This window comes from Phacochoerus africanus, chromosome 11 (assembly GCF_016906955.1).
Source record: "Phacochoerus africanus isolate WHEZ1 chromosome 11, ROS_Pafr_v1, whole genome shotgun sequence".
Taxonomy (NCBI): Eukaryota; Metazoa; Chordata; class Mammalia; order Artiodactyla; family Suidae; genus Phacochoerus; species Phacochoerus africanus.
This window is the reverse complement of record NC_062554.1, coordinates 219,699-241,461: the sequence shown is the minus strand read 5'-3', so window position 1 is coordinate 241,461 and position 21,763 is coordinate 219,699. Positions and strand designations below refer to the sequence as shown.

The following is a 21,763-nucleotide window of genomic DNA, read 5'->3' as shown; positions in this document are numbered from 1 at the left end:
CAGTGTAGTATTCCATTATATGAATTTATTTATCCATTCTGTTAAAAGATTTTTGGATCATATCCAGTTTTGAGCAATTACAAAGATCACTGCTTCAGACATTCTTGTGCGAGCCTTCTGATATAGACACAAATGCTAATTTCTTTAGAGTGTATGTCGTGTCATATGAATGCTTAGTTTTAGTCGGCGCTGCCAAAGATTTACCCAAGTGATGGATCCAGTTTGCACTCCACACGCAATGCCTGAGAATTCTAGTCGTTCCACATCTTAACCGACACTGCGTATTGTCAGTTGCTTAAATTTTAGACATTCCTTCGATGGGTAATTCTACATTACAGCGGCTCTAATTGGCAGTTCTTTGATGACCTACTGATGTTAAACACCTTTTCATATGTTTATTGTCCATTTTGTTTTTCTCCTTTTCTCTTTAGTGAGATGTCTATTTAAGTCTTTTGTAGATTCCTAAATTGAGTTGTCTGTTGTTTCTTTTTAAACTGTTTGTAGGAATTCTTTATATATTCTGGATATAAGTTCTTATGTACTTGGACTATGTATCTTATTAGCTTGTCACCATTTATTTATTATTTTTAAGTAAACTTTGTATTTTAGAATAGCTTTAGATTTGCAGAATTATTGCAAGGGTAGAACAGAGAGTTCCCCTATATTCTACATCTAGTTTCCCCTATTATTATTATTATTTCTTAATTTAAGTGTGGCTTGATGACTTTATGTATTTTTTTCTTTTTTTCTTTTTGGCTGTCCAGGGGCACCTGGAATTCCCATAACGCCACTGTGGGGGGTGGGGTCGCACCTGCGTCCTGCTGCTGCAGAGGCGCTGCCAATCCCGTTTCGCCACAGCTGGAACTCCTAGTTTCCCCTAGTATTAACATCTTATCTTACTATGATACATTTGTCAAAATTAATGTGCCACTACAGATACATTACTTTTCACTAAACTCTGTGCTTTATTCACATGTCCTGTTTTTTTGTTTGTTTGTTTTTTGGTCTTTTGTCCTTTTAGGGCTGCACTTGCAGCATATGGAGGTTCCCAGGGTAGGGGTTGAATCAGAGCTGTAGCCCTCGGCCTACACCAGGGCCACAGCAATGGCAGATCCAACCCGCGTCTGCCGCCTGCACCACAGCTCAAGGCAACGCCCGATCTTCAACCGCTGAGCAAGGCCAGGGATCGAACCCGCAACCTCATGGTTCCTAGTCGGATTCGTTTCCACTGTGCCGTGACCGGAACTCCTAACGTCCTTTTTCTCTTCCAGGATCCCATCTAGGATGCTACGTGGCATTTACCATTCACATCTACTTAGATTCCTCTTGGTTCAGATATTTATTTTTAAAAACCTTGTGTGATTATGCAATTGTAGAATCACAGGAAGTTGCCAAGGGTGCAGGGAAGTCCTGGGTGCCCTTTGCCAGTTTCCTCACTGCGTCTTAGCGCAGTAGTCACACCAGGAACTGACAGTGGTACAGTGCGGGCTATGTTTGTATGTCACATTCTCAAAAGTGTCGCTTCACGTGGGTCATTGCTGCAATCAAGATACAGAGCTAGGGGTTCCTGCTGTGGTGCCGTGGGTTCGTGATCCTGCTCGTCTCTGTGGCCGCGCCCGCTCAATCCCTAGCCCAGTGCAGTGGGTTAGGCAGTGGTGCTTATGGATCCAGCGCTGGTGCAGCTGTGGCATAGGTGGGGCACTTCCATATGCTGAGGGCTGTGGCAGGAGAAGGAAAAAGATACGGGGTGTTGGACAACCACATCTCCCTGTGCTCCCTCCCTTTACAGTCACAGCGCTTCTCCCCTTGTCCACCACCGCCCGTCTCTCGCCCTTGCTGACCATTCGTTTGTTCTCCAGTTATACATTATCATGTGGCCATGACTGATTTTTGAATTGACTTGAGTTTTTAGAGCAGTTTTAGAATAACAGAAAAAGCGAGCAGCGACTGCAGAATTCCGCTATGTCCCTTCACCTCCCCCCCCCCCCCGTTTCCCCCATTCCTAAGGTCTTGCATCAGTGCGGTACCTTTGTTTTAAGTGATGAGCTGACACTGACATATTAGTAAGTGACAGCCATAGTTTACACTAGGGTTCACTCTGTGCTGCACATTCTGTGGGCCTTGACGAATGTATAATGACACACATCCACCCTTACGGTGTCACACAGAAGAGTTTCACTGCCTAAAATCCCCTGGGCTGCACCTATTCATCCCTTTCTCCTTCCCCTGAGCCTCTGGCAACCACTAACCTTTTCACTTTTTTAAATAGTTTTGACTTTTCTAGAATGTCATGTTGTTAAAATCGTATAGAACATAGTCTTTTCATGTTGGCTTCATTCATTTAACGATATACATTTAAGCTTCCTCTATGTCTTTTTGTGGTTTGACAGCTCATTTCTTTCTCTCTCTCTTTATTTTTCATAGCCGTCCTGTAGCATATGGAAGTTCCTGGGCCAGGGACTGAATCTGAGTTGCAACCTGTGATGCAGCTGCAGCAAAGCCAGATCCTTTAACCCACAGAGCTGGCTTGAGGAGCCAAGCCATGCCTCTGCAGCGACTCCACCTGCTGCTGTCAGATGCTTAACCCACTGCGCTACAGCAGGAACTCTAGCTCATTTCTTTCTATTGCTGAGCACTATTCCATTCTATGAATTTACTGTAGTTTGTTTTTCCATTCACCTACTGAAAAACATCTTGGTTGCTTTGAAGATTTGGCAATTATGAATAAAAGTATGATAAACATTCATATACAGATTTTTGTTTGTATGTAAGTTTTCAACTCATTTGGATAAATACCAAAGAGTGTGACTGCTGGATCATATGGAAAGAGTATGTTTAGTTTTATAAGAAGCTGCCAAAGTGTCTTTCAAAGTGCTCTACCATTCTGCATTTCCACTCAGTGAATGAGATTTCCTGTCACTCCACATTCTTGTCAGCATTTGGTGGTGTTAGTGTTTTGGATTTTAGCCACATGCAGTAATTGTGCAGTGGTATCTCACTGTTTTAATTTGCAGTTCCCTAATGACGTATCAGGTGGGGCATCTTTTCATCTACCTATCTGCCATCTGCAGACTGTCTTTGGTGAGGCGTCTGTTCAAATTACCAGACAGGTTGAGTTACCTGTGCTCTGGGTACCCTGCATGCAAAGCTGGTGCTGTTTGAAATATATGATCTTAGGACAGTCTAATAATGGAATTGCTGCTTTCCTATTTTACGGAAGGGAAAATTGAGGCCCTCGGTTATGTCAAAACTGGAAAGTTGTAGAGTCAAGATTCAACCCATGTCTGTCTGTCTTTGAGGGTCATGCTCCTACCGAACCAGATGGTACTGAAGCTCTACAGCTGACTAGAGTAATTCTTGCCAGCTAAAAGCTAAGTGTTTCTGGGTCAGCTCTCGATCAGATTGCGTTCCTAGAAAATGAAGTCTCCCAAATGAGCAGCTGCAGCCCTCCTTCCTGGGGAAAGGGGCAACCAGCTCAGGTCAGAGGCTTCTGGATACTGGGGCCAAAGGCGCCTCACATATACTCTGACTCCCCATCTCTCAATCTGCTCGTCGTGCTGCATCTGCACAGAAAAGGACTGTGCAAAGCAAGGAGTGTGTCTTTCCCACATCAGGAGTGGGCGGGTAAGAGGAAACTTTTCTGTTGTGAGTTAAAAGAATCATCGCCGTATGTGATTTCTCCTTTATCTTCATGGTTATGCTGAATGCTTTAGGCGACAAGAGAGTGTCCATCGGTCCCTAGCAGCTAAAAATCACCCAGGGAGTCCGCTGTTTCCAGAGATGGTGTGGTAGCCATGGACACCTTCTGCTGAAAACAGCTAGAAGCTGGACAAAATACACGAAACGCCTGTTTTCAGACTTTGCAATTAGGATCGCGATCCTTAAAAGAAAGAAAACAAATGGTGTAGGCCCTCTACTTTCCTTAGCGCTCTGTCTGAAGCCACCATCTGTACCAGAATGCAGCAAGGGGCTGAGCACAACGATCCTGTGGTCTTACTGAGTCATGGAGACAGAATCTGAAGTTCACGGAGGCCAAGGTGGACGGGGATAGCAAGGAGGGGTTTCTGAAGGGAGGAGACTGCACAGAAAAAGAGCCCCAAAATGCTTCACGGAGGCCCCCTGAGGCTTTGCTAAGTATTAGTGTGTTTATACATAGGGTGAAACTTCAAAAACCGGGCACATAGTTACCAGGAAGCTGTGAGCTGGACAGTTCCTAGAGTTCCCACCAGCCAGACAGCAGAGACTTTGTCGATCCCTTGGGACACCCATCGATCCCCAAAAAGCCATGCCTTAGTTTTACTGTAAAATGACCCTGTAAAGATCCTAACTTACACTTACCCTTAGAAAACTTATAAACAAAGCTTGAAAGTGTCAAGCCAAATCCCAAATAACTTATTGCCTACCAAGACAAAGCCCAACATTCATTAAACAAAGACAAGAAAACTCAGTCCACAACATAAAATTTCCGGTATCTAGCATCCAATAAAAAAAAATTATCAGACCTGGGGAGAAGAAGCAAAACGTGACACAAATTCCTAATATCATGGATGAGAGAAAGGATAGCCCTATAGATACTGCATTAAAAAGAGTAGTATTTATTTATTTTTTTGTCTTTTGTCTTTTTAGGGCCGCACCCGAGGCATATGGAGGTTCCCAGGCTAGGGGTCTAATTGGAGCTACAGCTGCCACCACAGCCACAGCAACGCAGGTTTCTGAGCCATGTCTGCGACCTACACCACAGCTCATGGCAACGCCGGATCCTTCACCCACTGAGAGAGGCCAGGGGTCGAACCTACAACCTCATGGTTCCTAGTTGGATTCGTTTCCTCTGTGACACAACTGGGAACTCCTATCTATCTTTCTTTTTCTTTCTTTCTTTCTTTCTTTCTTTCTTTCTTTCTTTCTTTCTTTCTTTCTTTCTTTCTTTCTTTTGTCCTTCCTTCCTTCCTTTCCTTTGTCTTTTTAGGGCCGCACCCGTGGCATGTGGAGGTTCCCAGGCTAGGGGTCAAACCACAGCTGTAGCCACTGGCCACACCACAGCCACAGCAACGCAGGATCCTTCACCCACTGAGAGAGGCCAGGGGTCGAACCTGTGACCTCATGGATGCTAGTCAGATTCGCTCCTGTTGAGCCACGATGGGAACTCCATGGTGCTTTTTCTTTTCATGTTCGCACACATATCCGCTGAGCACACACTGCTCTGTGTCTGTGGCGTAGAAACACGCGCCCGCCCTAGAGGAGCGCCACGGCTAAGTTTCCAGTGATGTAAGTCACATTCTTGGGAGTTCCCATTGTGGCTCAGCAGGTTAAGAACCTGACATGGGGTTGTGGCCTTGCTCAGTGGGTTAAGGACCCGGCGTTGCCACAAGATGTGGCTTGGAGCTGTGGCTGGGGCATAGGTGTGCAGTTGCAGCTCTGATTTGACCCCTAGCCCAGGAACTTCCATATACCACAGGTGTGGCATCAAAAGAAAAGCTAAAAATAAAATAAAATGTAAAAAATATGTCACATTCTCTTCAAGTAAGTCGAGTGTGTTCACCATGGTGCCAGCTAAACTCCTAAAGGATCCTGGAGCCAAGCTCTTTGTGTGGAGAAAGGAACTCTGGCCCCCTACACAGAGTCTCGTACCCTGGGAGCTCTCGTTTCTTTGAAGCATGAGACGCAGGCCCCCACGCAGCCGTCGGTCTGCACAGCTTGCTGACTCCAGTTCCCAACACTATAGCTTTAAAGCCATGTTCCCCCAGCCCTCTTTCTCCCTTTCAGTTTCAGGGAGAGGAGGGGAACGTTTTTGGAGCACCTTCTATGTCTCCAGTGCTTTTACATACAATGTGCTATGTGCTGTAACTGTCACAGTTCCGTGATGTACAAGCCAATTTTGGAATCTCAAATAGCTATGCAGTGTGCAGAGAGAACCGGCGTTGGAATCAAGAAGTCGAGGTTTCAGTTGTGGCTCAGTCACCAACAAGTCCTTACTTCATTTATTCTCCAAAACATCTATTGAATGCCTTAGTAGACAGTCAAACTCTGTGAGAGGAGGTAAGGATACAAAAGTGAATAAAACAGGAGTTCCTGCTGTGGCTCAGCGGAAATGAATCTGACTAGCATCCATGAAGATGCAGGTTGGATCCCTGACCTTGATCAGTGGGTTAAGGATCTGGCGTTGCCGTGAGCTGTAGTGTAGGTTGCAGATGCAGCTCGGATCTGGTGTGGCTGTGGCTGTGGCATAGGCTGGCAGCTACAGTTCTGATTCGACCCCTCGGCTGGGAACTTCCATATGCCGTGGGTGCAGCCCTAAAAAGATACACACAAAAAGTGAATGAAACATAATCCTTATCTTCAAGGCCATTACCTTGACAGACGGAATAGGGAGACAGAATCCCTAACACACTGTGTTAGTACGATGATAGATTCATCTACAGGTTTTGTCATGAAAACCTTATGACCTTTCACAATTTAAGTAGCCTCTCTGAGCCCAGGAGTCTTCATTTGTAAATTAAGTATAATTATACCTCATTTCCAGGCACAGTGGCTGGCACATAAGAAATTAATATTACAAAGCCTACTATTCCAAAGAAAATCTTTTTCTGCCTCCTTTTGTCCTTTTGGTAAATTAAAAACTGTAAGTGATCTTGTAACAAATTGTATTTGAAGGCTTAAATTCAAAGTAAATATATTTACATAACTTCTTTACAATAATCGGTATGACAGGAAATTACCCCAAATCTCACCATCCTAGAAAATCAATTACTTTCATTTGCCAGCCTTATTCCCAGTTTTTGTCTATGTTACAAACCTGTATCCATATATAAATATTTTAATGTCGTTACAAGGTATACAGTAGTTGTAATTTTTGGTGGCTGTGAAAAATGTATTTGATTGGATTCCTGAAGTTTGCTTAATCATTCTGTATTGTTCTACATTTTCTTTGAGAGGCAGAGTGATTCAGTGGAGAGAATGAAAACTTTGACAAGAGAAACATCCTGGGTTTGAAATACTAGGCGAACCAGTGACAGTGCTGGATTCTTAACCCACTGTGCCAGGAAATTCCACATGCCATGGACATGGCCACAAAACAAAAACAAAACAATCAAAGGGAAACTGGGGAGGGGGGAGACCACCTTCTTCTTTCTTTCCCTTTTCCTTCCTCCCTTCCTTCCTTCCTTCCTTCCTTCCTTCCTTCCTTCCTTCCTTCCTTCCTTTCTTTCTTTCTTTTCTTTCTTTCTTTCTTTCTTTCTTTCTTTCTTTCTTTCTTTCTTTCTATCTCTCTTTAGGGCCACACCCACGGCATATGGAAGTTCCCAGGCCAGGGAATGAATTGGAGCTGCAGCTGCTGCCAGTCTACACCACAACCACAGCTACAGTGAATCTGAGCCTCATCTGCAACCTACACCACAGCTCACGGCAACACCAGATCATTAACCCAGTGAGCGAGATCAGGGATCGAACCCGCATCCTTCCTCATGGATGGTAGTCAGGTTGGTTACTGCCGAGCCACAGTAGGAACTCCTTCCTCGTTCTGGAGTAGACTTCAAACTTCCATCATCAGCTTCTCCTCCATGTCAGGCAGGGGAGTTTTCTAGTCTTCCATATGGTTAAATTAGGAATGACATAGCACAATGGAAATGAGCAAAAAGGTGGTTAATATACTAAAATATGGTAACATCATCTCAAGTTTCAGCATAATGTCACTTTTCCCTATGTTTTTGTCTTTAGTATGTGCAGAGAAGCATGTCCTAGGAATCATTAACTTACTAACCTCACTGGACAGGATGTGAGTCTCATTCCACCATTGTTTTATTATCTTGGGGCATGTCTCATGCTTTGTTGCAGGGTTTTGTTGCTAAGCAAGCCTGCTCAGTTTCGTTGTTGAGCAAGTCTGCTTTCTTGAGTGATCATTAATTTACAGAGGTCTCCCATACTTTTTTTCTGCTTATACTCCTCTAGTGGGATTAGCTATTAAATCACCTACTTTGGCCCTTTACTGTCTATGTAAATTTGATTATAAATATGTGATAAGAAGTCCCGTTGTGGCACAGCGGAAATGAATCTGACTAGCATCCCCGAGGACGCAGGTTCTATCCCTGGCCTCACTCAGTGGGTTAAGGATTCAGTGTTGCCGTGAGCTGTGGTGTAGGTCGCAGAGGAGGCTTGGATCTGGCGTTGCTGTGGCTGCGGTGTAGGCTGGCAGCTATAGCTCTGATTAGACCCCTAGCCTGGGAACCTCCATATGCGGCCCTAAAAAGCAAAAAAAAAAAAAAAGTGATAAAACCTGTCACACATAAAGCTCATTTAAACATTTGTGTCATTTCCTCAGAATAAAGTCTCATAAATGGGATTACTTGGGTCAAAGATTATACACATTTTTACAGGCATTTAGAAACATTTCAAATTGCTTTTCAAAAGTCTTCCAGCCTCACGCATTGCATCAGCATTACCTTATGGTCACCACTGACACTTTTCTATGTGAAATATTTGCAACTTATTGCTTTAATTTTCTTCCTGTGAAGTTTGAACATTTTTTCTTTCGTTATGTCAAGTATGGTCACTAAGAGCGACAGCTCAGGGCCACGTGGTCTGCGGACGGCACAAGCCGACTACATTTCCCAAGGTGCTCCGCGGGCGCGCCGACAGGAAGTGGCCGGAGCATCTCCCGCCTCCACGCCGAGGAGACGAGGTTCTATCCGGGGCCTTGGCGCTTCTCTTTCCTTTCGCGCCGGTTGCCGCTGCGGAGCGCGGCAGGTCCATGTGCGCAGTGAGCGCCGCTATTCCTGGCCCAGTAGCACACGAGCCCCGGGCGTGACCGCGTCCGCGCTGCGATGGACCCCAACACCATTATCGAGGCCCTGCGGGGCACCATGGACCCAGCCCTGCGCGAGGCCGCGGAGCGCCAGCTCAATGAAGTAAGGACGCCGGGCGGGCGGGCGGGCGGTGGCGGCGGGCGGACTGTGGCAGGCCGAGCCCTCCGGGCCTGGCCAGCGGCGCGGACGGCGGCGCGAGGGGCCCAGCTGGAGGGGTGGGGCGGGGACCTGACGGCGAGCGCCGCGCCGGGCCCTCGGGCTGCTGCTGCGGCGGCGGCGGCGGCGGCCGAGGCAGCCTTCGCGTCGGATCCCGAGCTGGGCCTGTGGCTACGGTCGTGCATGAGCAGCCGGCTGGGGCGCGGCGGGCGTCACGGGCCGGACACATGGCCGGCTCGGGTGGCCGGCCGCCCTCGGGCTCATTCCCAGCTCGTTCGTCGCGCCCAGAAGGGGGCGAAAGTCCCCGGGAGGTTTTTGAGACGTTTCCGGGAGCGGTGTCGCTGGCGCCGCGTTTGGAGGGGCTCCTGGGGATGCGGGGCTGGTCCGCCGGGGGCTGCGCCTGTCAGCGTGTCACCTCCCTGGGCTGGTGCGTGACCCGCACAACTTTCTCCTCTCGTGCCGCGGCCGGCCCCCACGTCTGGGCAGGGGGAGCACCCGCAGGAGTCTCGGCTCCTCGCCCTCCTGGTCCAGCAGAGCCCCCGGCGGCGAGGCGGTGGGTGTCTGGTGAGGTGCACCCTTCCAGGTGGAGCTGCACCGCTGATTTCTTGACTGACCTTGGGCGAGTCGCCTAGGCTTTTCGTGCGGAGTTTTTCCCATTCATACGGTGAGTCCACAGAGTTGCTGTGACGGTCCAGCGAGACCGCGTAAGACTCGGTGCCTCGCAGCGTGCGCGAGCTCCGTACACTGAGGGTTGGTTTCTTTTTTCCCCACATTTTCTGGGGAGACTACCCTTTGGAAGATAGCCTTCTTATGTGGGTATTTTATTGTACTCTCTTCAGTTTTATTCTCTGTTTCTAGATTTTTTTCAACTTATATTTTAGTGGGTATTTTGAAGGCTTCTTAAAAGGATCGCTGTCACTCCTATGAATTTGCCCAGCTGTAGTGACTTTTAGTGTACTTTTTTTTTAAACGTAAAGAGAAGTCCCTCATTAAAATAGGGTAAGTTCAGCTATTTTATGCTCGTCTTAGCTGGTAGGTAAGTAATTTAAAAATATTAAATTGACTTCCAGGAGTATTTGCAATTGAACGTCTTCAAAGTACAGTGCTGTTTTAGAGATCCCTGGCCTCAACTTTTATTTTAAGAAGACCACCCATAGAATTTAGACAGACTAAGTGTAAAATTATTTTAAAATAAAAAGTTAAGTCTATTTCATATGTAAATAGGACCACCAGTAGGTCTGGCCATGAGTGATGCTCAAATTCAGGGCAGCTTGGGAAGACTTTAGATTTCTTTTGGATATAAAATAGTGACTTGAAAGAAGTTCCCACTTTGAACTAAACTATGGAAGGAGTTATGGAGTGCTTTTTATTTTGACTTATGATGGACACAGGTTAAGAGGAACATAAACATGGTATTGTTTATGATGTACTATAAGCCAAGACACAGTAAAAAGTTTAGCCATAGTGACTTAGACCATGACTTTGCCCTAAAGCACATTATTTTAACTAAACATACTTGCGTCTAGTTATTAATTTTAAAAATTATTATTTGAAAGAATTGGTTCCCTTGTAGAAGAATTAGATACGTAATACTTCCTGCAAATTTGAAATCCATTTATTCCTCAAGAAGGTGTTGAATGTCCATTTGTGTGTACTGACATGTTGTAATGGAGACCTGGGGTATTTCACAAGTTTTTGGAAGGTAAACAAATAATCAAAATAGTATCGAAAGCATTTTTTATTTGACTGTTAAATTGCTGTTAGGGTTTTGAAATGCTCGTAGTGAACACTGCTTATTTTTCTGTCAGAATTTGATATCTGGTATGTATATCTGCGATTGTTAGATATTTACATTTTGCAAATTTCTTTCAGTTGTTACACGTAGACTTTTTAGTAATTTTTTTGGCACTAATTTTTTCTTAAAAATTACAGTTGATTTACACTGATTTCGTTTTAATGAAGTGCTTCCTTTCTTTTTTTTTTTTGTGTGTGTGTTTTTAGTGCTGCACCTGTGGCATATGAAGGTTCCCAGGCTACATGTCTAATCTGAGCTGTTGGTGCCAGCCTACACCAGAGCCACAGCAACGCCAGATCCGAGCTGCATCTGTGAGCTACACCACAGTTCATGGCAACGCTGGATCCTCAGCCCACTGAGTGAGGCCAGGGATCGAACCTGCAACTTCATGGTTCCCAGTTGGATTCTTTCTGCTGCGCCACTACGAGAACTCCCATTTGGAAACTTTTTGCTTTGACTTTCTTGTGGCAGAACCTTGATTTAGGAAATAAATCCCAGATGAATCTTGAAGAAGTTTGACTGTCATAAGAATGAGGAAGTAGCATTTTATTTCTGGCTAGCTCCTCTTTGGATAAGATCGGGTGAGCCAGTCATTCCGTGATGTCTTATTCAACTGAAGCTACACTTAGGTTCATTTAGTTAAAAGAAAAACATCATTGGCATTTGAATGGGTTTCTTCAGTTAAGCGAAGTAATCGCTAACTATAAAGATTGTAAATGTTATCAAAGTATTGGAGTGAGATAGTTTAAAAACAAAACTCAGAGTGCCCCTGTCTCAGAACAGTTGCATTTAACTGTTCTATCTGCTTGGAAACCCTTTTTACCCAGTTACTTCTCAGACTTGTTCTCTGTCCTCCCTCCTCTGTCACTGCTCAGCTGTGTCGCCTGACCACCCCATGCCGTGTCTCACTTCACTTATTTTTCTCTTTATCACTGATTTAGCATATGTATTTTACTTATTGTTTTCCTCAGTATATTTTTTGAGTTTCATGAGGTAAGGGATTTTTGTCTTTCCTTACTGTAGTTCTTTGGTTGTCAGTGGTAGGCTTTATTGACTTCATGTTACAATAGATAACACTATAGACTGTAGATTTCGTGTGTGTGTGTGTGTATGTGTGTGTTTTCTAGGGCCAAACCTATGGCATGTGGAGGTTCCCAGGCTAGGGGTCGAATTGGGGCTGTAGCTGCCGGCCTACACCACAGCCACAGCAACACCAGATCCAAGCCGCACCTGTGACCTACACCACAGCTCACGGCAATGCCAGATCCTTAACCCACTGAGCAGGGCCAGGGATCGAACCCACAACCTTAATGGTTCCTAGTCAGATTCATTTCCACTGTGCCACAATGGGAACTCCTAGAAGTATAATTTAAAAATTTTGTTTAGTTAGTCTAAAACATACACATTTGGTGTTCATTCAACATTGTTTCTTATGTTCCAGAGACTATTTGCTCTTAGATACAAAGACTGTCCTTTCCTACCGGTACACACACGTATCACACGTATAAACAAACACACACTCAGAAATGCTTGTTTCTTCATGTGTAAGAAAAAGGAAATAGCTCTGAAGGGTTTTGGCAGATTATTATTATAACAGACAACAATAACTCCACTTTCTTCTTCCTTCTCCATCTGCCAGTGTTCTTTAGTGGAAACCTTTTCACATGCAGACTTCTGCTTACGCAGTCTTACGTTAATCTCTTGTCACCTAAAACTAAAATTTTTCCTAACTGGGGAGTTCTAGCATCCATGAAGATGCAGGTTTGATCCCTGGCCCTGTTCAATGGGTTAAGGATCTGGTGTTTCCCTGACCTGTAGTGTAGGTTCCAGAGGCAGCTCGGATCTGGCCTGGCTATGGCTGTGGCATAGACCAAGCAGCTGTAGTTCCAGTTTGACCCCTAGCCTGGGATCTTCCATATGCCGTGGGTGCGGCCTTAAAAAGAAAAAAAAATTTTTTTTCCTAACCATAAATCTCATTTAAAACTCTTTTAAATCCTCAGTTCCTTGGAGTTTCCCCCTGGTAGTGCAGCAGTAACGAACCTGAGTAGTATCCATGAGGACATGGGTTTGAGCCCTGGCCTTTCTCAGTGGGTAAGGATCCAGCATGTGGTGTCCTATGGTAGAGGTCACAGACGCAGCTTGGATCCCGCATTGCTGTGGCTGTGGAGTAGGCCAGCAGCTGCAGCTCTGATTCTACCCTTAGCCTGGGAACTTCCATGTGCTACAGGTTGGGCCCTAAAGATCAAAAAAAAAAAGAAAAAAATCCTCCGTTCCTAAGCTTAATGTGCTATAATGTGGTTATATAGTCAGAAATGCTACTTTTTTTTACATGCTTTAACTGAAAAAAAGAGAGGACTTAGCTTTGATAAGTTTCTCGGTATTTTCTGTTTATCTTTAAAATTCATGAACTATCAAAGTCACGTCTGGTATCTTCACAGGTGGTTACTGTTATGATTATATTTCTTTATAAATGGTTAATTAATTTTTTCTTTTTAGGGCCGTACATGCGGCATATGGAAGTTCCCAGGCTAGGGGTAGAATCGGAGCTGCAGCTGCTGGCTTACACCACAGCCACAGCAATGCTGGATCCGAGCTTCGTCTGCGACCTAGACCATAGCTCATGGTATCACTGGATCCTTAACCCACTGAGCAAGGCTAGGGATCGAGCCTGCATCCTCATGGATACTAGTTGTGTTTGTTACTGATGAGCCACAACAGGAACTCCCATATAAATGGTTAAATTTTTTTTTTGTCTTTTTGTTGTTGTTGTTGTTGTTGCTATTTCTTGGGCCGCTCCCGCGGCATATGGAGGTTCCCAGGCTAGGGGTTGAATCGGAGCTGTAGCCCCCGGCCTACGCCAGAGCCACAGCAACGCGGGATCCGAGCCGCGTCTGCAACCTACACCACAGCTCACGGCAACGCCGGATCGTTAACCCACTGAGCAAGGGCAAGGACCGAACCCGCAACCTCATGGTTCCTAGTCGAATTCATTAACCACTGCGCCACAACGGGAACTCCTCCTTTTTTTTTTTTTTTTTTTTATAAATGGTTAATTTAACTTTTATTATTTGTTGTTAGGCCATGGCATGTGGAAGTTGCTGGGCCAGGGATCAAACCCACACCACAGCAGTGACAATACTGGATCCTTCACTGCTGGGCCACCAGGGAACTCTCAATTTGATTTATATTATTAAAGTCTTAGACCTGGAAAAGTGCAAAATGATGACATGTGGGACAGTTTGGCATATCTAGAAATTCAGCAAATATTTATGAGAATATGGTATATAATTTGGAAGATAGGATAGTTTGTAGTGTGAGCGGGTAACATTCCTGAATTAGGAGTATCATGGATACGTTATTCATGTATTCATGTTGTAATGTATTACCACAGTATTGCTTTATTATAAGTGGTTGTGAATTTGGGAGAGGGAGAGTCCCTGGATTCTTGGACTGTTAGGAAGTTATTCAGTAACACAGAATGTTAAAAATATGAAAGAAAGATAACATCATAGTAATATTGGTAAGAAAACAATTTTTTTCTCAGAAATAGTAGATGCATGTATTATTTTACTTATTGTTTCTGTCAGGGGCACATTAACAAGTTTGATTTAAAATGAGTTCTTTCGCAGATACTGACTCACAGACTTTGAAAAACTTATGGTTTCCAAAGGAGACAGTTCAGGGGGATGGGGGAATGCGCTGGGGTTGTGGGATGGAAATCCTATAAAATTGGATTGTGATGATCATTGTACAACTATAAACATAATAAATTCATTGAGTAATAAAGATTTTTTTTTAAATTGAGTTCTTTCGGTCACTGAGTAATTTATAATTAAGAAGTTTTTAAAAATCCTTTAGTTGAAAAGCACTTCAGTATTACCACTATTTAATGAAAGACAGGAGGACACAGTGAGGAGCCTCAGCCTGGTCCTGATGCTGCCACTGCGATGACTTACCCTTGCTATGCCTCCTATTTCACACAGGTGAAGGAGGTATAGTATTTGCTTTGTCAACTTCTTTACTAAAACAAAATGTAAAAATCCTTTGGCTCTTGAAATTATCTGGCTGTATTCATTTTATGTAAACTGATGCCATGTGCCATTAAGCTCCTCTCTTAAGAATGATGTAAAGTGCAGTAACTAGGTCTATTTGGTTACATTCCATTGGCAAGAAATAATAAAAATTACCTCTTAGAGAGTATGCTTTGAAAGATAGATTATTAGGTGATTACATTGGAGAACATGGGTCTCGAAGGGAAACTGAGATTGGAGAAAGCATAACTTAAGTTTTAAGTCTGGTTTGAGCAGGTGTAAACACCAAGGCAAAAACATTTAGCAGGAGATTGGGAATGTGGAAGTGAAGTTTAGGAGAGAAAGCAATGGAAAAGTGATTTTTTTTCTTCTGCAGGTGAATTGAGAGGAAGGGAGTGTGATCCAGAGCTGTGGGGTGGACTGGAGGGCTGCTCTTTGGGCCATGCCAATTTTTTGGACTTTGCTAAACAAAGGGAAAAGGAGACTGGAGAATTGCATAGAAAAATAGGAGGAAGCCAAGAGAAGGATTTCAAGTAAGAAGGTTGGTTGTAGGTAATTCAGTTTCCCTTTTTCCTTAAATAAGTTTCATAAATTTTCTGCCAGGGAACATGAATTCCTTTTGTAATAAGTAAAAAGCTATTAGAAGAAGAAAGGATTATTGACATTTTTAAATGAGAGAGGTGAAAGCAAAATGAAGACTTTGTGGTGGGGGAAGCTTTTAAAATGTTGGTAACCTTGGAGAAGATTTCTGATTACAGGATTAGTGGGTGAAATGTTCCCAAGGAGAGAGGAACGAATAGGTTGCAGGTTAAAGGATAGTTGGGTCGGTGGAAATTTGCTTGGTCGAAACATGTCTTTCAGTTATTTTTTCCCTTTGTAGTTATGCTTGTTTGGGGGAGTAGGAGAAAGCTGCCTCTGGAGTTGAAGTTTTTCAGGCCGGTGTTACCTGTTGTAATAATAGTTTTCTACCCAAGATGTTTTTATTTATTTATTTTTGAGAAGAGATATACCAATAAGTTAACAGTAATACATTATTGTAGGTGGTTATAATAATTATAAGTAATCTCTGTTGTCTTGTGTGTTCCTGAATACATTCTATGTACTCTTCAATGAATGAGTCTTACTTTTATAGTTGGAAATGGATCTATGTGTAAACAGATATTCTCATCTTCACTGGTTCTTACACTCCTTCTCTGAACTGATTCAGATCCTATTCAATTATTCCAAAAACCAAATCACTGGGAATTGGAGTCTATATATACATATACACGAGATTGTTTTAAATTGTTGGTCTCTTAATTGCAAGTGCATCCCCAGTATCCTTCATTTGTACCCTCCTCATGATTTCTGGCTTTGGTGGCATATTTGTGCATTGATAATTTCATATTTTTACTGTATATATGCTTTTACTGGTGAGCCTTGTCATTTGTGGTATTTTAGTTGTGGTTTCTAGTTGTGGCCTTTTCTTTTCTGCCTAGAGAAGTTCCTTTAGTATTTGTTGTAAAGCTGGTTTAGTGTTGCTGAATTCTCTTTTGCTTATCTGTAAAGCTTTTGGTTTCTCCTTCAAATCTGAGTGAGAGCCTTGCTGGGTAAAGTAATCTTGGTTGGAGGTTTTTTCTGGCCTGCAGTTTCTGCTGAAAAATCTGCTGATAACCCTATCAGGGTTCCCTGGTATGTTATTTGTTTCTTTCTCTAGCTGCTTTCAGTATTTTCTCTTTGTCTTTAATTTTGGTCAGTTTGATTAATATGTGTCTCACAGTGTTCCTCCTTGGGTTTATTTTATATGCTACTCCTTGTGCTTCCTGGATTTGAGTGAGTGGTTCCTTTCCCATGTGAGGGAAGTTTTCAGCTATTATCTCTTAGAATATTTTTTCTGTCCCTTTCTCTCTTCTTCTGGCACCCCTATGATATGGATATTGGTGTGCTTACCATTGTCCCAGAGTTATCTGAGACTGTCTTCATTTCTTTTCGATCTTTATTCTCTTTTCCGATCTGCATCAGTGATTTCCACTAGTCTGTCCACCGCCTCGCTTCTTTGTTCTTCTGGCTCCTGTATTCTGCTGTTAGTTGCTTCTAATGAATTTATTATTTCAGTTAGTTGTATTTTGCATCTCTGCTTGCTTAAGTTTTAAATCTTGTATTTCTTTGCTCACTGTTTGCTGTAAATTATCCAATCTTTGCCTCCAGTTTATTTCCAGTGTCTTGCATCATCTTCAGCATCATCAGTCTAAAAGTCTTTTTCCCGGAGGCTGATAATCTCCAGATCAGTTAGCTGTTTTTTTGGAGCTTTTTCTTGCTCCCTGAAATGTTTTATAGTCATCTATCTTAGAATTACATCCTTCATACTGCTTTAAGACCTTGTTTTCTTACAGCATAGATCTGACCATGTAAAAACTTTCCAAAAAAGTGCATACTTAATAATTTGATGTTGGTCACAATTTACCTATACATTTTTGTCTTTCACTCTTCTCTTTCTTCTAGTAATTGCTTCCTCCCCCCCCCCAGTAATCTCTTTAACATAATTCATACCCCACCCCCCTTTTGTTTTGCCATACCTGTGGCATGTGGAAGTTCCCAGGGACAGGGATCAAATCAATTACATGCCAGATCCTTAACCCTCTGAGCCACCAGGGAATTCCCATACTTTAATTTTTTGTTGTTGTTGTTGTTGTTATTGCTATTTCTTGGGCCGCTCCCGCGGCATATGGAGGTTCCCAGGCTAGGGGTTGAATCGGAGCTGTAGCCCCCGGCCTACGCCAGAGCCACAGCAACGCGGGATCCAAGCCGCGTCTGCAACCTACACCACAGCTCACGGCAACACCGGATCTTTAACCCACTGAGCAAGGGCAGGGACCGAACCGCAACCTCATGGTTCCTAGTCGGATTCGTTAACCACTGCGCCACGACGGGAACTCCCATACTTTAACTTTTAAAAATCGTTCTTCCCCATCTCTGTGGGTTTAAATCCTTTAGGATCTAACTGAAAAATTTATCCGTCAGTGTAATTGGAATGAATCTCCCTACCTACTTTATAGTGGTGATCTTTTTATCTCTGTAGTATCTTGCAACAGTCTTGCATGTTGTAAGTACTAGTAAGCGGAATAGAGTTAAAGGAGGTGGAGTTGGAGCTGTTGAAGAATTTTGATGAGGTGGGCTAAGGATAAATGTTGAATTATCTGGGTTGATGGCAAATGGTGAGAAGGTAAGACGTCTGGAAAGAGTTTTATGCTGTGGTGAGCAGCTTTTTAAACCTAAGTAGTAACAGTTTTAGCTCTTCATAAGTGTTGCTTCTCTCCTAGTTCTCCGACTGGTGGAAGCCAGGAAATTGAAGAGGGGTCTATAATTAGTGTCAGCATCCGAAAGTTACATTTATACTTCGACTCATATAAAAGGATTATTTTAGACCCTTCTGAAGCCTAATCATTGTTTGCCAAACTGTTAAGAATAATACCATAATTATTCAAAATTTTAAAGGGTCTTTGTAGTGAAGATTGATGGTGGTATTTTTACTTAAGTTTACTTTTTGTATTATAAAATATAAATGATAAAGAAAGTGTTAACATGTTATAGAAATTCTTCTAAATATGTGATAGTTTACTATAACCAAGAATGCCAGGAAGTTGTTAGAGATCACCCAGTGTTCAGAAGTGTTTTTTCCTAACTTGCACAGTTACTGTCTATCTTTATTTGATCTGTGGTTTTTTCCTCCCAATAAGATGCCTCTTTCCAGCTTAGAGTTAATCCCCATCCCAGCCCCAAGTGATTACAAACCTACTTTCTCTCTCCCTTTTCTTCAGAACCTGATGTCTGATATTTCGTACTCATTTAAGGCCATCTGCTACCTTTTTTGGGAGAATGCAAGGCTTTCTGCAGGAGAGATTTCAGCTGGGAGGGCTGGTAGATACACGTCCCAGGTTGAGATTGATTGTGCTGTGTGTGCTGACAGAAATGAAATATCTTTTCTTTCTTATCCTAAGATAGTCCAGTTATCTCGAAGTAATACTTTTTTTTTTTTTTGGTGAGTTGCACTTTTGGATTTATGCTGGTGTTTTTGAAGGCATTAAAAGGGCCTTAAAATAATAGGGTAATAAAATGATAAGTGGTTATTTTCTTTTTCTTTCTTTTTTTTTAACTTCTTTTTTGGCTGCTCTGCAGCATATGGGGTTCCAAGGCGAGAGATCAGATCTGAGCTACAGCTTCAGCCTAAGGTGGATACATGGCATCCTTTAACCCACTGTGCTGGGGTGGGGATTGAACCTGTGTCTTGGTGTTGCAGGGATGCTGCTGATCCTGTTGTGCTACACCACAATGGGAACTCCATTAAGTGCTTGTTTTCAGTGTATTCATTTGTTTTTGTCTTTTTAGGGCCACACCCACAGCATATAGCTGTTCCCAGGCTAGGGGTCTGATAGGAGCTACAGCTGCTGGCCTATGCCATAGCCACAGCAATGCCAGATCCAAGCCACGTCTGTGACCTACACCACAGTTCACTGCCATGCTGGTCCTTAACCCACTGAGTGAGGCCAGGGATTGAACCTGCGTCCTCATAAATACTAGTCAGATTCATTTTGCTGAGCCACAATGGGAACTCCTAATTTTTTTGTCTTAAAGTGACTCCTAAACATAAATCAACAACTTCATTTGGGGTTCCAATCCTAGCAAGTGGTCTTTTTCAACTCACAAGGGAAAACTGCAGAAATGGGACCTCAAGGGAGCTGTGTGTGTGTGTGTGTGTGTGTGTGTGTGTTTGTGTGTGTGTAACCACAGGCTATATTTTATAAGTGATTTAAGGAAGTAAAGAGTAATTTGGCAAAATCTGTTTGTGCTCTCTTGATCACATACTTTCTGAGAAAGTGCATCCATACTTTCTATGTGTGTGGATATGTAACAACATTTGTTATGTCTTAGTACCTATTAAAATATTTTCCATATTTATTCCTTAGAGCTATACTGAAAAGTAGATTTTGGTATACTAACTTTGTAATTAAGAGTTAGATTTGCTGGAGTTATGTTGTGGCTCAGTAGGTTATGAACCCAACTAGTATCCATGAGGATTCAGGTTCGATCCCTGGCCTGGCTTAGGGGTTAAGGATCTGGTGTTGCTGTGCTGTGAGCTGTGGTGTAGGTCAAAGATTTGGCTCGCATCCTGCATTGCTGTAGCTGTGATGTAGACTAGCAGCTACAGCTCCAATTTGACCCCTAGCCTGGGAAACTCCATATGCTGCAGGTGAAGCCCTTAAAAAAAAAAAAAAAAGGAGAGAGAGTGTTAGATTTGCTGAATCAACTTGCTCAAGAGTAAAAAATGTAGGAGGTGGATCACTTTTTTTTTTTTTTTTTGCTCCTTTGGGGCCACCCCCGTGGCATATGGAGATTCCCAGGCTAGGGGTCCAATTGGAGCTGCAGTTGCTGGCCTACACCACAGCCACAGCAATGCCAGATCTGAGCCACAGCTGCAACCTACACCACAGCTCCCAGCAATGCTGGATCCTTAATCGGCTGAGCAGGATTAGGGATCGAACCTGAAACCTCATGCTTCCTGGTTAGATCCGTTTCTGCTGCGCCCTGATGGGAACTCCGGAAGTGAATCACTTGTTTATAACTAGTACTATCAGATTCTAGCAGTTCATTCCAGGAGTTCACAATTTGATGTCAGAGATAACATGTATACGCTGTAATATTTATGGCCTAAAAAGTGCCATATACTGGCCTTTGTGGGCTAAAAATATAAATATGCTTTTTTGCTCTCACTGCCCCTAGGTGATCACAGCTACTTCCAAGGCATCTTTTTTGTTGTTGTTGATTCATTAAGTTATTCTTTTAATAAATTTGATGAATATTTTATTTTTTGTCTTTTTGCCTTTTGAGGGCCGCTCCCTCGGCATATGGAGGCTCCCAGGCTAGCGGTCTAATCGGAGCTGTAGCCATCGGCGGACACCAGAGCTACAGCAACGAGGGATCCAAGCCGAGTCTGTGACCTACACCACAGCTCACGGCAATGCCGGATCCTTAACTCACTAAGCAAGGCCAGGAATCTAACCCATAACCTCATGGTTCCTAGTCGGATTCGTTAACTACTGAGTCACGACGGGAACTCCCTGTTGAATATTTTAAATACCAAACATATCTGGGTATACAAACTGGGTATACAAACAGTGAATTCCCTACTCTCAGTGGAACTTGAGTAACAGGAGAGGCAGACATAAAGCCAGTCTACAAATACGATAATTACCAGTGTGCAATAAATGTTATGAAGGAAAGAAACCTTGGAGCTTATGAGAGTAATAGTAATCCTTAGCCAGCGTGGTTGGTGAGGAAATGCTTCTCTAAGGAAATGTTTAAGCTGAGACTTAAACGCTGTGAACCTGTGGACCAGTGGTTGCTCTGGTGGAGCATCGGAGAGAAGAGTGCTGCAGGTAGAAAGGCACAGCGTGTACGAACACTGAAATCGGCAACATGTTTATTGTAGAAAGAACCTAAAAAAGGCTCCTGAGGTGGGGCAGTGGAGGGGATGAGAGGTTTCTTTAACTGAAGCTGAAGAAATAGGCAGGGGCATGATCATACAGGGTCTTTTAGCTGTTAGAAAATAGAGCAGAAACTTGTTAAAAGGTTTGCTTAAAGGGGATTCGTTTGCAGTTTTAAAGATCATGGGCTGCTAAATGGAGAATGGTGGGGGTGGCACATGGTTGCATGAAGGGAAATAGACTAGGTTGGTGTTCCTGGGAACGGAGAAAGCAGATGTGTTAACTTTATCAGCATTTTGGAGATAGAATTGACAAGGTCTGGTCTTGAATTGAGGTGGAGGAGGGCGGTACTAAAGACGACATTCTGTTTTCAGGCAGGAGTAACCGAGGGTAGTGATGACAAGGGTTGGGAGAGCCGGTGCAAGGAAGTAGGGTCCCTGCTTGTAGGGAAGAAGACAGTTTGAGAGGCCTGTGAGGTAGTGAAGGCAGCGATGTTAAGTGGGTTGGTTAGAGTGTCCTGGA

The 21,763-nt window shown here is 43.4% G+C and overlaps 1 protein-coding gene across 2 annotated transcripts in view; it reads left to right on the top strand.

Annotated features, from left to right (window-relative positions):
* The first annotated feature begins 8,653 nt into the window (after window positions 1-8,653).
* The window catches only part of IPO7 (importin 7), a 49,688-nt gene continuing 36,578 nt past the window's right edge, over window positions 8,654-21,763 (top strand). The window contains exon 1 of one of the 2 annotated variants that reach the window (XM_047751963.1): window positions 8,654-8,900. In XM_047751963.1, coding sequence (XP_047607919.1) covers window positions 8,817-8,900 — 84 coding nt within the window. In that variant the 5' untranslated portion in view covers window positions 8,654-8,816. The remainder of the gene's footprint in view (window positions 8,901-21,763) is intronic. The other variant, XM_047751962.1, reaches the window with a different exon arrangement.